The 16,286-nt window shown below is 35.5% G+C and overlaps 1 protein-coding gene across 3 annotated transcripts in view; it reads right to left on the reverse strand.

Annotated features, from left to right (window-relative positions):
* Positions 1-1,437: 1,437 nt before the first annotated feature.
* The window catches only part of NUDCD1 (NudC domain containing 1), a 43,392-nt gene continuing 28,543 nt past the window's right edge, over positions 1,438-16,286 (reverse strand). For all 3 annotated transcript variants that reach the window (XM_086741168.1, XM_086741166.1, XM_086741167.1), the window contains 4 exons: positions 12,724-12,868; positions 11,050-11,175; positions 6,901-7,060; positions 1,438-3,176 (listed from right to left, as the gene is read on the reverse strand). In XM_086741168.1, the coding sequence (XP_086597294.1) occupies positions 2,884-3,176; positions 6,901-7,060; positions 11,050-11,175; positions 12,724-12,868 (724 nt within the window). In that variant the 3' untranslated portion in view covers positions 1,438-2,883. The remainder of the gene's footprint in view (positions 3,177-6,900; positions 7,061-11,049; positions 11,176-12,723; positions 12,869-16,286) is intronic.

A 16,286-nucleotide genomic window follows, 5' to 3' on the forward strand; every position in this document is an offset into this window, starting at 1 on the left:
ATTACAAGTCTTATTTTAAGCAATTTCTTCTTTCTATTTTTCGATTTTGTTTCAATTGCATAGGAAGGATGCACATTTGAAGTGAACAGAAATCCTTTAAAATAATTTTAAAACCCCTTTATTAATAAATTTAACATTTTTTTTCGATTTATTTAAAGTTGCAGAAGAATACATGATACATTCCAAATATGCAGCCAAGCAAAACACTGAAAAAGAATATTAGAAATAAATAATGCAAGCCTGTAATAGACAAACATTTTCTCAGAAATTCTGTAAACAGATTGTGATTGGGACCTCTCAGGAAGTATTGTGTCTTAAAATGTAAGATTTCAAGAAACAAAATCCTAGAAAAATTGAAGTACAGTTCTCAGAAAACCATCTCCTTTAAATACCCACATTCCATGCTTTGTATAAGCCTACATTAATACACTAAACAAATAAGCCTTAAAATTAAGTGAACACAAAAATGGAAATGTCAATAGTAAGCAGCTCCCTGTGGCTTGCAGCCACTTAATTATAGTAGCTTGCTGTGCAACAGCGTGCAAGGTTCCTCAAGGCAACAAATCTTTTAAATAATGCAATGTCCTTAACTCTCCTAGAAAGCAAAACGAAAGAGAGACTATCTGAGATATCCTTTCTGAGAACACCATGATTGCAAACAGGCGAGTAACTTTGAAAAAAGGGAGGAACCTCTTCCCCGTGTTTGGTTGTTCTTAGGCGCAAACAAGAACTCCCTTGAAACAGACACACATCTGGGCAGAACACGAGTTTCAGTCATTACATACAACATCTGAAGAGGTAACCATTTTACTTGACTTTGGTTCCTCTGTTGCAGGAGACAGCAGAAGTATGTTTCCAGATATCTAACCCACAGTAAGGTGAATCTGACAAAGGACAGCTGAAATTCTCATCTGTACTGAAGCTTCCTGCAATAAACCTGAGGTGACAAAAGCACGTTGCCTAGGAATCCTTCACTTCCTCTTCATTCCTCCATTCCCCAAACATGACAGCATGTTCCTAACTCTGTGTTTGCACCCCAGGTTACTAAGTAATATTCATATAAATCTCAAAGCACTTACTTTGCTGCAAAGGAATCAACTACATCTTTTTTTTTTTTTTTTTTTTTTTTCCTGAAGGACTTCTGCATGATTTCTACAAGTTGGTTTGACATTATTGCCCAAGAATGAAAATTTAGGTGCAAACCAGTCATGGAACAGTAAAACATTCACTGAGCCTTTTTAAAAAGCATTTTCAAGACAGCTTTAAAAGAAAACAGAATGAGAAGGGAAGGCTTGCAAATCAAGTCTAACTTACCCAGGTAAGAGTAAGGAAAAACTTTTCAGTATTGGATATACAATATAATACTGCTGCAAGGAGGAGGAGAATCAGGTTCCTTGAAAAGCTACTGAATTTGGAGGGTTTTTTGCAAGCCATAACTGCTTGTCTCCCTCTTAAATTCCCAGTATATTATTTAATAATTTCATCAATATAAGTCTGGAGAATTTACAGCATAGTCAAAACAATCACAACTAAGAAACTGTCAGTCCATAAAAAAGGAACACTTCTTTTCCTCTCAACAGATTCTAAAAGATGTTTGAAATAATATTGGAAGAGAAGCAAACTATTAGGCCGCTTGTATTTGTGTCTGTCTCAGAACTTTGGTGCCACAGATCACCGCTTTCCTGCCAATACACAATATATTGATTAGGCATTCTTTGCTATGAACTTGTAAGCAAACTATGAAAAAAAACAACCAGGGGGAACTATCACAACTGACCCTTTTTCGGTTTAACTGTACTGACAATGTCAATTTAAACTAAGAAATAAAAATCTTCAGATACAACTTTTCAACAAAATTAACAACGTCTGTTTGTTAAATAGAAGCATCCTTATGCCCTGTGTACTCCTACGTTGTGTATACCATATTTGGACTTGTGCATCATGGACAGAATGGGTAACTAATAACAGCATTTACAGCGATATCTGAGGCAGAAGCAGCACTTCTGAGTTTCTAATCTCAAGTTACAATAGGTCAATATTGTTACAATAGGTGATTTTTGTTAGCCAGTTTATAATTGTAAATTAGGCACTTGACAAGGTCAAGTGACAATGACAGAACTGAGAGTCTAACTGGACCTTGACTAATACCATTCAATATGTAATCACCACCTATGTGTTCACTCTTACTTTGCTTCAAGAAAAAGCTACTAAAAGTTATTCTAGCATCTCTTAAAATGCAGATTTCACTGCAAGCATGAGTAAGTTCCATATCAATAACCTAAAACCTGCATATACAATGAAATTATTCCACTTGAATTAATTACCTGTATAAGAAATGTAATATTCCATTCATTCCATTCACATTTCACTCCATACTACTGAATATTGAAATATTAAATCTTTTTTTGGCCTACAGTATTTGAATTTGGTTTTTTTTCTCCTTTATGATACTTCATAACTTTGCACATCACGCGCTTGTAACTCAAGGCTTTATTTTCTTTATCTGACTGCTTTCAGAGGTAAACAGTGGCATTTAAAAACAGAAGTGAATTCTCAAAACTCGGAATTATGGCAAACAGTCATATGGAAAAAACAATGCATAAATCTATTCACCTATGTAATAGCAGCCTCTGACAATAGCTTTGAGAAAGCTGTTAGCACAGAAGACATTTTCCCGTAGCTCTGAAAAATCTTACTTCAGTGACACCAAAGTTGAAAAACTGTCTCGCTATCTTACAGATGAATTCTAACGAAAAACTTTGATTCCCTTTTAAAATATCTTTTTTTAAACTCCGGTAAATCGTACTGAACTTCTCAGATCATTTACCTGTCCAGTTCTTTAACAAATTGTTAACACAAACTACAGCAGAATATACTGAATAATTAATTTCCAGAGTTGACCTTTATTAAAAACAAGGTTTTTGTTGTGAGAACAAATAATCTCTCACTTGTAGCTTGAAAGCCTAAGATAGGATCATTGGCTTCCAGGGTTGCTACTAGCTGCTTAGCAACCTGTCCTACTTGTCTTCCCTCCTTCCTGTTGTACAGAACTGTGGACAGAGGAGTCGGCTGACGATAGATGAAAACTCGTCGCAAGCACTCGCAAAGAGCAGCATAGGAGTAATCTGGAGCACAAGCCATGAACTTCTTATCTTGCTTTGATGCTTGGACATAACCTGCATAGCCCAAAAATACATATAAGGGAGAATTAATATACTGGTTTCAACAGAACTCTGACTGACTAAAAGAAAATCAACTTTAGCTTAAAAAATAATATGCAATTAGCAACAAAAAAAAAGAGAGAGATTTATGTTGTTATTAAATAAGCCAACAGTTTCTGGAGGTATGTATTAACCAATTTAATACCAATATAAAATTCTTCTGTACATCTTCCTAACCGGCATTTTTGATGTGCACGTATGTATAGCTAGATACTGTTCTCACATCTAGCCCCTCTCTGCCTCACAAGGCCTTGCATTTTCTCAGCAGGATAACCCTGTAAGAGAATAACCCTGTTCTCTTACATTTACAATTTAAGATTTCTAAGTCTGCTTAATCTTGAACAGACACTTAAAACTTGTCTTCTGTTTAGAACTGACTGAAAAAAACCCACAATTTACTTTTCAACACACTGTAATCTTTGTTAATATTCACTGAGAAGGAAAGATCTACCTTATCCTCTTCCATTACACAACTCAATTAGTAAACAGACTTATTTCAGACTGATTTCCTTTCACACTTTTGTAAAGACACAATCTTTGCAAAGTGATCTACCATCTTTCCAAACGGTTATTTGCTTCACTTCCATTGAACAATGCATGGCAATGATCATCCCTGAAAGACAGCACCTCTGAGAACAGCCAGCATGCTAGAGTTCACTTTTTTTGGCTCTCCCTCCTTCCTTCCTTATTATCATAGGACAGAGGTCAAAGTCCTTGTACTAGAGCCTGGCTGGGACAGGGTTAATTTTCTTCACAGTGGACCATCACGTGCTGTGTTTAGAATTTGTGACTAAACAGTGTTGATACCACATGATTTTTTAGCTAATACTGAGCAGTGCTTGCACATTGTCATGGCTTTCTATTTCTCCAACTCTGCCAGCCCCCAAGTACGTTGGGGATGCACAAGAAGTTGAGAGGGGACACAACCAGAACAGCTGTCCCAAACTGACGAAAGTGCTCAACCCATGAGCTTTCTTGCTTTTGCTTTTCCTGTTCACTGCCTTGTCCCACTGGAGGCAGGAAGAGTGAACGGGAAGAGAGCCAGCAGCTGTCCCGTGCTTAAGTGTCCAGCAGGGCTAAGCCACCACAGTACCATCACACTTTAAGGGTGCATTTTTCATGCCTTTAGGGTGTTTTGGCTGGTTTGGGTTTTGGTTTTTTTTTAAATGTTAACCCTAAGACTTCTAAATTTAGAAATGCTTGCTACTGTCCTCAAAACACGATCTCTGTTCAACTCCAGCTTGACAGTTTTCACCACAAAACAATTAGTAAATATACAGCTAGACTATCAATTGACATGATTGCTGTACTGGGAAATACCAGGATAGCCAGAAAATTTTTCTAAGTGTAAGTTCATTAATTTAATTCAAAGACTGGCACTAATAATAAAAGCAGGACTTAATTATAGGCTTGCAGGTAAAAGCAGCTTTTGAGACAGGGGGCTTGCATTTAAATAGGATTTCCCAGAAATAAAACTGTAGGCTCTTTTTTTTTTAAAAAAGAAAAAAAAAAATTTAAAATGCCATTGTCCTCTATTTTTCTGGTTTATAGATACAACCCTCTTAGAAGCAGGGAATTTATAAAGCAAGACCAGTGAGCAGTCAGTGAAAGATACAGGGCTTCTTCAGTAAACTGTGGCAAGAATGGGCAAGGTCAAGCAACTGCTCCTTCAACCAGCAGCAAATCATTAGACATTAGCAGCCAAAGGTCTATTCAAGACCAATTGCTTTTTTTCAACAGAAATTTGTTAGGACAGATATATAAAACAAAAAACTCGCTCCCTTCAGTTTCCCTTTGGTTTCTTTCTTCCTTAGGTTTCAGTCCAAGACTTGAATTGAAAAATATTAATTTTTCAGTCCTCATCTTTGTACAGCTTGCTAAAAACTAATTCCAAAAGTTCAAGCAGAGGAAGAAGGAAATAGGGCTACTAACATTGCTTTGGTCAATATAATGAATACTGTAGGTTTTGGAAAACTAGCCTTTTAATCTACAAAATACTAATTTTTACTACTAGCTCTTGCAAAGTACTTCTACATTTGGTTGTAGATAAACAAGCTGATGACTTACATCACCTCTGGCACACAAAAGGTGAACTAGCTTCGTACAGAAGTGTAAACTTCAATATAATACTGTAAAATGATAGTACAATAAGGAGAAAGAAGTAAAGGAACAATGTTGGTTTTTATCACCTGAGGTACAAAAACCTCAAAGATATAATAATTTCCTGCCTGTTATTTTAAAAACAATAGAAACACATTCTTAAAACAGTACTACAAAGTCAGTGTAGAAACTTGAAACTAATAATAATTTGAAAACACATGTTAATGCTTATCATCCGCTTTTTCCCCAGCATAATTAAATTTGCAATAAGTAAACAGAGAACAAATTGTGAAATTAATCTCTTTTGTTAGAGGATTGGTTAAGATGCTTACTGCTTAATTTGATCTTAAAATAACAGGCTATTAAAAATTCATTCATATTACAAAACTAAATAAATTGCAAAAACTCAGAACAAAACCAGTCATGTGTTTTGGTAACCTACATGAGCTCTATAAAACAGCTAATATCTTCCCTTCCGTTTTGGGCTCAGATTGAGAATGGTGTACTCAAACAAAGCTATTTGGGGGAGGGAGGGAGGGAATAAACTGCCACACTCATGGCATTAGTGTACTTGTCACAGTAGAAGTAAATTCTGGACCAGATTAATTTTAATTAAAACTGCTTTATCTGTTTCTTACTGGATAGATACACTACTGTGCTATGTGGACCATCCTATTTGATCTGATATGGCAATTCTTACTCTTGCATCCATATTTTTCTAAGTAGTTTCTGCTTCTGAGCTTTAGGATTCTGCTTCCAAAAGCAGGAAAAAACCAAATTCTTAGTCCTGATTGCAGGAATGCAGCAATAACTAATGATTCTTCATAATTGCATTTTCTACTTTTCTGGCAGCCTGTAATTTTAGAACAGTCAGGGGCTTCTTGAGCCAGGGCTGGCACAGTTACGCTCCTGACTGGTTTTTCCTATCACAATTTTTTTTTTTTTTAATTTTCCAAATTCAGGAAAACTTTCCATGTACATGAAGTTTTGCAGCAGAGGGTTCCATAGCTTAAATGCGCATATGGGAAGTTTTCTTTTAGTTTCTTTTGAACTTTCTACGTACCAGCATGATTTGACTCTCCTAGCTCTTATAACAGAAGAAACCGTGAACAATCATGTTCAATTTTTCAGACTTGTCGCCTGGGACAGTAAGATAGAAAAAATCTAAAGGTCGCTCATTAAAACATCTTACCATAACTATATATACACTTAGGCATGTCACTAATGAACTGCAGCTGTTACCTTGATGATTTCTGTGTGAATGTTAAGGTGCTGATTGCACTTTTAAGTCTTTAACTCGAGTTCACTTATCCAAGAACACCCCTTTTCACTGTGCAGTACTGTGCTCCCATCCTGTATATGGTCTGAAAAGGCTTATTTTCCTCCCAAGGCATAAATATTTTATTTCTTAAGCTCTAATATTTCTAAAATTAAGCTAGCATGCTGCTATCAACTATAATTCTATACTATAATTCCTTTAAATTCAAATTTGATTACTTGAAATATCAACAGAAACCATACTAAGAGTATTCAGGTAGAAAAGTCTCAGAAGAGTGTGACACAGAAGTTAATTTCCTACCTAAAGCATTGAAAGTCGCAATGTGTTCCCACATGTTCTCTGGTTGGTCAGAGTGGGGCTGCCAAAGAAGAGCATCAACATCATGCCTCAGGCAGAAACATGGCATTTCTCTGGGATCCACAATAACTGAGAAAAGATACTGGTTGCTTCCAAGATTAATCTGAAAACAAAACAAGGAAATACAAAATATTGATTCAAAGCATAAACAGCAGATTCTGTCATACATACTGCCAAAGTTAAATGATCAACAGCTTCATGTTTGTTAGCTGACAAAATGTTTGAATACACAATGCTGCATCGCACTGATCAGTGGGAAGTCCCTCGATACCCTACAGGTAGCTAATACATTTCAAGCAGATGCAATGAAGTTTCTTGAGATAGTATTTAGGGAAACATTACGTCCACTACACAAGCAGATGGAAACGTGTTCTGTGCAGAAATCATTTTGTAGGATAGAGGATCCTAACCTACAACTTCTGATGTAAGGGAAAGATTCTCTCTAAGTAATCATGTGTGGTTTTCTGCAGTGCCAACAGGGAAGGAAATACTGCCTCTCTGCAGTAGAAGTTGGTAAGCGCAAGCCAAAGTTGGTAAGGAACAAGAATTAGTTAGAATACTAAAATTATGAAATGTTAACAATTTTTTATTTACTCACAATCAAATAATTACTAAATTTCAGATTAGCACACTCTTCATCAAATACATCTAGATCACCAAAAACATTCAATAACCACTTCTATTCACCAGGAATGACCAATTACATAAGAAAGACAAGACAGGCGTATTCTGCTATCTGAATAAACAATAGTAAGTATGAACAATAAAACAACCTATATTTTGAGTTTTCAGTGTAAAGGTTAAGGGAATTTAATAGTTGTCATGGTTTAGCCCCACTCAACAGCTAAAACACCACACAGTCGCTTGCTCACCCTCTGCATCGCCTACCCCGGAGGGATAGGGAGGAGAATCAGGAGAAAAAGAAAGACAAAACTCGTGGGTTGGGACAAGAAGAGTTCAACAGAACAGCAAAGGAAGAGAAAACAGAGAGGAAAAACAAAACCAATATCAGAGTATACTAAGCACGTGATTTACAGGACAATAGCTCAGGGTGGATTCTGACTCTTGAGTAGCAAAAACCTGCCCCTCAGTACCCTCCCCACTTTATATACTGCGCATGACATCACATGATATTGAATAGCCCTTTGGCTAATTTGGATAAAGTATCCCAGTTGTGTCACAGAGCTCCTCTCCCAGTTACAGCGAACATTAACTCTACCCTAGCCAGAATCAGGACAACAGCAATACTTTTAATGTAGCACTATGACTAGCAAATGCTCAAAGAGGAAAGAAAAACCTGTTACCTTAAGGTCTACCAAGAAAGAAGGCTCAGGAATTCCTGTTTGTACTCAGAGCTGATGTACATTGTTCATGTTACCAGATGAACAAATACATTTGAACTATTTTTTATATCCAGAAGCTATGTCTGCAACAGTAACATGTAGGATTAGACCCTAATATATAGTATGATATATTACTCCTCAATGGGCATGTCAGATGCTGACATTTCTTGACTAATCATTCTCAAAAGGTTGTCTCAGCACTCTCTTTTTTATGTGTATTGTGGCAATAACTATGAACTGCAAGCCTTTTATGCTATCATTAGACAAATGTCTCAGGATGGGAGACTCTATCTTGAAGACCATAAACTAATCTTAGCATAAGCTCCAGTGGACAGAAACAACAGCTATTGAGACACAGAAATTTGTTTACTTGAGGTTACACAGTCCATGGCAGAGCTAATACAGTTATTTCAGCTGATTAAGTTCAAGTCTAATGGCTCAACTTCAAAACAGCCTTCTATCACTACGCCATTCAACAGACATACAAATCTTTCAGTTGTATTAAAACTACAAAAGAGGTGAAGTAATCCTCTGTCTTCATTAGGGCCAGATGCAATCGTAAAATGAGGGTTACTAATTTTCTAAACAACTCAGAGGCAAAGAAACACTAATAAAGATAACATCAAGAGCTCCACTAATAAGGTGCCTTAAGGAGAACAAAGCAGAAAACAGGAGGCAAGTATTGGTGCGATGTGCTGAGTAAAACAGAAAGTATGAAGTCCTAATCCCTCAAACTTTTTAACATCTGAGAAAGGTAAGAAGTCAGCAAAGATTAAGCAGATGACACACACAGAAGTGAATGGAACAGACCTCTAAGGAGCACAGGAAAAACAGGCAGAATGAATGAGAAATAATTTGAGAAAAGGAACAAGTTGAGACTTCTAACACATTCGGCTCAAGACTCACTCTATGGGCCCCTACTGCCTGCTCACAGTGGCACCTGCTTCTCACACCTGGGAAGAAGTGAATCGTGGGGATTGTGCATCCAACACACTGGTGTGATGATACTCCACAGGGTCACAGACAGTCAGTCACAGTATGATTTCACCAGAAGAACCTGTGAGAAGGCTCAGCGTCCTCAGCTGTTTTTCATCAATGTGACTTTTGTTTTGCTGCTGGACAGCTAACCCTCTCAAAAGTCATTGTTACTACTTCTCCTTCATTCCCCCATCTCCCAGAAAAGAAAAGCAAGTTCTTCCCAGAGCATTAGAAGGAAATGAAGCTTGCCTCCCTACAGACTGGAATGACATGTCCCTAAGTTTCTCTTCCCCAGAACTCTGTAGATTTCATCTCTTCTCATTTTTAAGCTCTTTCCTCTCATAATCCCTGTCTGCTTTGTTGAATATGAGGTAGCATAGTCTATGACTAATCGTGAGCTTTGGCTGTGCTTACAGGCCAAACAGCTCCTGCTTTTTAAACTGGATATGGACTGAGTTACTGTGGCGGGTTTGACTCTGGCTGGCTGCAGACACCCACCCAGCCGCTCTCTTACTGCCTCTCCTCAACAGGACAGAGAGAGAGAATAAGACGAAAAAACTCATGGCCTGAGACAAAGACAAGGAGATTACTTATCAATTTCACCATTAAGGGCAAAACAGCTAAAATCCATTTGAAATGAGTTGCTAAAAAATGTCCTCCTACCCACTACAGATTTCATCTTCTGACAAGTGTTACCTATCACACTGTACCCACAAAACAGCTTACTTTCTTGGCAGAGCATGCTAGCCTTTAAAATTAGTCTTTTTTTCTTTGGCAGCACATATGCACGTATGTGCATATATATATATACACACACACAGAGACATACACATATGTATCTGTACTGCCAAAGGAAAATATATATACATTTTTTTTAAGAAGAACAAACCAAGATCTGTAAGATACAGACTTAAGACTTCTTCTAGATCTTTTCTGAGGGAATGGGAAATCATGAACTGATTCAAAATCTTATCTTGTAACCATGAACATTTTCTGTACAGAACAAGTTATCCTACGTGTACTTTGCATAACACAAAGTAGTGATGAGGTGCAATATCAATGTTTATTACAAGCTTAGTACAGACATCTTGAAAAAAACAAACAAACAAACCCCCCAAAACCCCAAGACGACAGCTTAACCTGTGACGCTTTCATTATTTGTTTCTTGCTTTAGTCAATGAATCAGATTACTTGTCTAACTTACTGTTAGTCAAGGTTACTTACAACCCAACCTTACTTACAACCCAAGTCAAGGTTACTTGCAACCCAACTTACTTAGTTACTAACAACCCAGATCAAGCCTCTTGTTGAAGCATTTTGCTTACAATCTGTTATTTCCAGTGTGACTGACAAACAAATATCATAAAGTGATCTATGCTCCAGCTCCTTAGCAAAAAGGGTCAGCTTTCTACCAGGCTATCTGAAAAGTTACTGAGAAAAATGCAAGCTAAGGAACATAGAAGAATTTTATGCCAATAAAAAAGACCCATTTCTTATTATTTTTCTCACATAACTTTGCTTTTTCAAATGGCTCACTTGTGAAAGTATATATATATATTAAATTTGAATAAAAGGAGCCTTGTTTTTACATTAAAATGACATTGAAGAACACATATTGGTTGATAATTTCTGTTGCTACTGTGATTTTACATTATGGAAGAAATTTATGCGGTTTCAAAAGTTTGCACAGACATTTGTCCTGATAATAGAATTCAATTTGCATATCATAAAATTATTTTAAAATATTTCTGTAATAATTTGCAGCACTTACTACATGAGTGACTTTCAAGGTATCACCATCAAATCTGCACAAGCTTGCGCCATCTTCAAGAAAAGCATCACATTCTTCTAATTCTTGAGCATTACAAGGTGGGTTTTCCTTTTCAGGGTTTGGATTCTGAAATAAAAAGACAATGAACTACACTGAAAAACTGAGCTACTAAATATATATATATATATGTATAAAAATCCCTTTTCATAACAAAAAAAAAGTTCAATACAACAGGAAGAATCATTTGCATACCCTTACATACTTAAAGAAGAAGTTATTATATCCATACTTAAAATTAATAGAACCATTTCTGTTGTGGACGATAGCATGAGTGGCATGTACAACAAAATCCATTTCAGTTTAAGGAAGGGTACATAAGCCACTAAAATATGGACAATAAATTCCCTTCTGTAAGTAGTAAAAGTATAAAATCCTGAGGAGATCAGCACAATTTTTTTTTAACTGCTAAGACAATTTAAGTTCAAAGAAAACAAACATGAAGAGATAAGAAAGAAACATCCCTAAATGAGAGAAACCAGGAAAATTAAGTGTCATATACTGCAGGCTAACACACAAGACTTAAAAACAGGATATCTGTCTTTTTAGAGGCTAGACTTTAGAGTTCATCTTTCCTCTATCAAGCATTCTTGATGGCCTCTATTTCACTGTTTCACTGGGTGGCTTTTAAAAAAACCTTCCAGGTAAACATCATTACCATAAGCAACTGAGATGACCAAAAAGAATCCACGCCTTTATTATACATATGTAGCTAAAGCTGCAGTATAATAAAATATGTAACATTTATTTAAATGAACAGTTACCTAAGGAAAGATTTTTTTTTTACATGATCATTATTGCAGACAAGCTGAAAAGTTGTTTCAAGCTCAGTATGAGTTACAAAAGAAAAGAAATTTGAAGTTCCCAATAAATCTATGGTCAAAAGATGTACTAAAATATCTAGCCCACAAATAGTGAGGGAGAGATGAGAGAAATCAATTTAGAGCACTAAACAGAATTTATTTTAATAACACTTTTCAGTCTTATTTAAAAAAGCAGTAATCCAAAACTAATGTATCAAGACCCCTAGGGAGTCACACTTCACAAGTTTTAGATGAGGTGGAATTTTCTAATTAAGCCAAAAGGGGAAGTATCAAGCAAATAGTAGTTAACAATTACATTTCATTTTGTTTTTAGTAGACTCCCTGTATAACAGTAGTGCCAGAAAGTTCATGAGTCACACTTATGCTTTCCTAAATTTTCCTTTTAAAAATGTCATGTACTGTCAGTCTATAAGTCAAATACAGCATCCTTAGAAAGACAGTATAAAAGTGTTGCTAACCTATTGATAAACAAGAAACAGACATCCTTCAAAATTACTTACATCAATGGCTTTAAAACAAACTGCCACACTGTTAAGTGGTGGGAAGAAAAGTTATTCTCAGTGTTAAATCAAACTTCTGTTTTGGTGCACGGTCACTACCATATAAGCTAAATTAAGCCCTCCATGAAGATGATATTACTGTGCAAAGCATATTGACAACTCTAGTGCCATTAGTTTGTTAACAGTTTCAGTTAAAAATTAATGTAGACTTAGAATTCTAAATAGTAAATGAACTGCTATGTCAATTAAGATAACATGCAAATGTTCAAGAATTTTTGTTTTCAACTCCTTACCATTACTTCAGAGGTAAGATGCATCAGGCTTTCAGCTATTTCAGAGCATTGGGAAGAGTCCATGATAAATTCACCTCTTGTGTCACCAACTATTAGCTCTGGCCACCGGGGTCCTTCACTTTTCTTAATTAGAGAAATTTCCAAACTAAAATGCAAATAGAAGACACAGAGTAGTACATGAAAACACTGCATCCATTTCTTAATTAGTCAAAAAAGCTCTAAATGTAAATTTGTGCACTTCTCCTCTCCAAACTGAATTAATAATGAAAATCACATAACAGAAACCATTAGCACCCAATTTATAAAATAAAATATTCTAATGGAAAATATTCTAAAGAAAAACAGACCAAGGACGTGATTTCTAAAAGCCTAAGAACAAAGAGAATGTATTCATGTAAGTGTCCTCAGAGTTTTCAGTGTAAATGCAGTTTCCCCTGAAGTTGTCTTATTTTTTAAATACTGTAGGAGATCACCTGTAAAGAAATCTACTCAAAGAGTGACAAAATTTTACTACAGAGGTTTATTTGAAACCTAAGCAGTATTTAATAGGGCTACTTAAGCATGTACTAGCTTTAAATAACATCTAGGGCAAAAATATTGTCAAAAGTACTACCTCAGAAATATGACAATAGTTAATTATCTACATTGTGTATGTAAAATCATATCTCAGAAGAGATATGATTTCTGTAACCTGTAAAAAAAACCCAAAAAAACTTAAGAGAACCTGGTATAACCATTAGGAATAACTAACTACCTAAATAGAAAACAAGAGACCAATGCACCAACACACCAATTTCTTTTAATTACCAACCTAATTTAATTACCAATTGTTAGACCAACACATGGATATAACAATAAAATGAGAGTTAGTTTTATTATATTATCTTTTTTTTGATACATTTATAGAGTCTACAATGACAGTCTTTTACCTGACAGAACAGGAAAACCTTCTAACTTACTAATTACTGCATCATAGCAACAACTGTTCGGTGAACTCTGAATCAGTTTCTGAAGCAATTATATTGGTATTAGAAATAGCATACTTTTACAGGAGATATTTAGAATAAGTTTTAGACTTTTAATCAACAGATTTAAAGTGGTAGTGCAGTACCAACATTAAGAACCAAGTGCAACTTACTACATTGAAATGTGTAACTACTATTTCCCATTAAAATAGAAGCCTGAGATTCATGCAATATTACTCATTTGAGTAATGAAAAAAAAATAGTTATTCAGCTGAGTTATTTTTCACTGATATCTAATAATCAACAACTGAAAATCACATTTTAGTCTATAGTATTATCTATATACAAATATTAGTCCCTCTAATTATTTTGGAGAATAACTATCTTTTATAGTTAATCAAATTACAATCACAGAATATCTCAAGTTGGAAGGGATTCATAAAGATCATAGAGTCCAACTCCCTGTCCTTGCAGGACTACCTAAAACTAAACCATATGACTACGAAAAGAAATTGAAAAAAAAAAATTAACTAGGAATGTCTTGCAGATGCTAGTTTTCTTATTATAACCACATCTCATAAGGTATATACACTTGTATACTTCACATAGAAGTTCAAACAATGCATTAATGAAAAATATTGACATCAAACTTGTCCAAGCACCCAGAAGTCAGTATTATCTCTACCATACCTTTTTTCAGTTTGTATTTTAAACTATTATAATGGTAAGAATAACTACTGCCATATGTATTATATACAAAGCAATATGCAAAACTGTCATAAGATACAATGTCTCTAACGTATGACACTCTGCTCCCCAGTTTCCACACTTGGGGAATGGTAGTGAAAATGTATGTATTTACAAGTTGTAATTTGAAACCGTAATGACTTTTCTCCCCCCTTTTTTTCTGCTTGTAACTCAGAATTCATGGTGTCAGAAAGCTATGGTTAAGATAAAGTCTATTTTTCACTGAATCTCTCAAAATTCCTCTTTAGATGGCCATATTTTCCATAACATTGTAGTTGGGTACATTACTGTGCTGTTGAAACAAATCTGTGTTTTCCCCTTTTACTACATGCTGCTTCTGCAGAGGATTAAAGTCTGCACATCTCAAAACCTCTCAGAAGAAATGGAATTGGAAACTCTGCAGATGAAAAATGCCTAATGGAGACCCAAGGACAGATCCAAACTGCATAAGAAGTTACAGGGTTTTTTTCAGATCAGTAGGCTTCACACATGCAGAAATAACTTATTGAACCAGGAGTCTGAGACAGAAAACTGAAGTGCATACACTCTCATAAACCAGGTATTACATACTGAAAAGTAAAGTGGATTAATAAAACCACCTGTCCTGCTCTAAGACTGTACCTGGTAAAAAATAATGTGCAATTTTCCTATTGTATGATTACCTTCATTACAACATATTGCATTCAGAATAACTAAACTGTAAAAACACTAATAAATCTACAGCAAAAGGTGAAAAAAAAAACCCCAAGGGAACACTGATTATAAAACAAAGGTACGACAGATTGAAATATTCTGGATATTAATGATTGGTACTAGAAAATAACAACCTAAGCAGAGAACAACAAAAGATATTTCAAAATGCCTTGGAAATGGACACCACTAATGCATTCCCCCCACCCCTGTCCCATATCCAGGACGTATATTGTTGCCATTAATACATTAGGAACTTTAAGGTAGAGTTTTTCTTAATCGAATAAATTCTTCATCCTTAAATCTAGTAAACAGATGTATGTATTTTTGTGGCACTCATGTACTGGCTTTGGCTGAGATACAGTTAATTTTATTCATAGTGATGACGAAATACTGAAAGTTAAAGTTAAATCTACTACAGTTACAGAAGCTGGGGAACTAAGGTTTTAAACAAAGTGCCTTTATCTGACCTGTCTAAAAGCAAGAAGTATAAAATGATAAAATGGTAGCTTCATTAGTACCCTGTAAAGAACTGCTTAGGTTTGCCAAACTACGGAAGAAACTAGGGGAAAGGTAATTCTGGCAGGGGTTACCATGACCATTGACTCATGGACCCTCTACTCAAATCGTACCACCAACTCAAAAAGAAGTAGGTGGAATAACAGGATTGAGCATGCATACTCATTTATATGCAAGGCAAAGAGACACTGACTAATCATTTAATAAAATAACAATGCGTATGTATTAGAAAGTTGAATATGTTAATGTTTGGTGTATAAATAAAAGGTGATTTGGATATTTGGTGTGTGCTGTCTTGGGACAGGCACACAGGCACCCATACCTGTATACAGTAAAAGGAAATACCTCCGCTCTGTGTGTGGACTGGCTCTTTGCACATCAGGTTATGGACCCAGATTTGGGACAACAATAGCACCTGGTATGATGCTATGTTTTGGATTTGGTTTTGATTTGGATAAAAGACAAATATGCTTAGTCACATAGGCAAGTTTATATTTGGCTAAATGTATGTTCTTTATCACAAAGTATTGCAAAACTCTCCCAGTGAGAAAAATGAAATTTTGTGTTATTTGAAAGGAATACCTCTATTCTACACAGAAACAACAGGTTGCAATTTTCTACCATAGAATTAAAATAGTAGAA

Source organism: Chlamydotis macqueenii, chromosome 2, assembly GCF_036417535.1.
Source record: "Chlamydotis macqueenii isolate bChlMac1 chromosome 2, bChlMac1.mat, whole genome shotgun sequence".
Taxonomy (NCBI): domain Eukaryota; kingdom Metazoa; phylum Chordata; class Aves; order Otidiformes; family Otididae; genus Chlamydotis; species Chlamydotis macqueenii.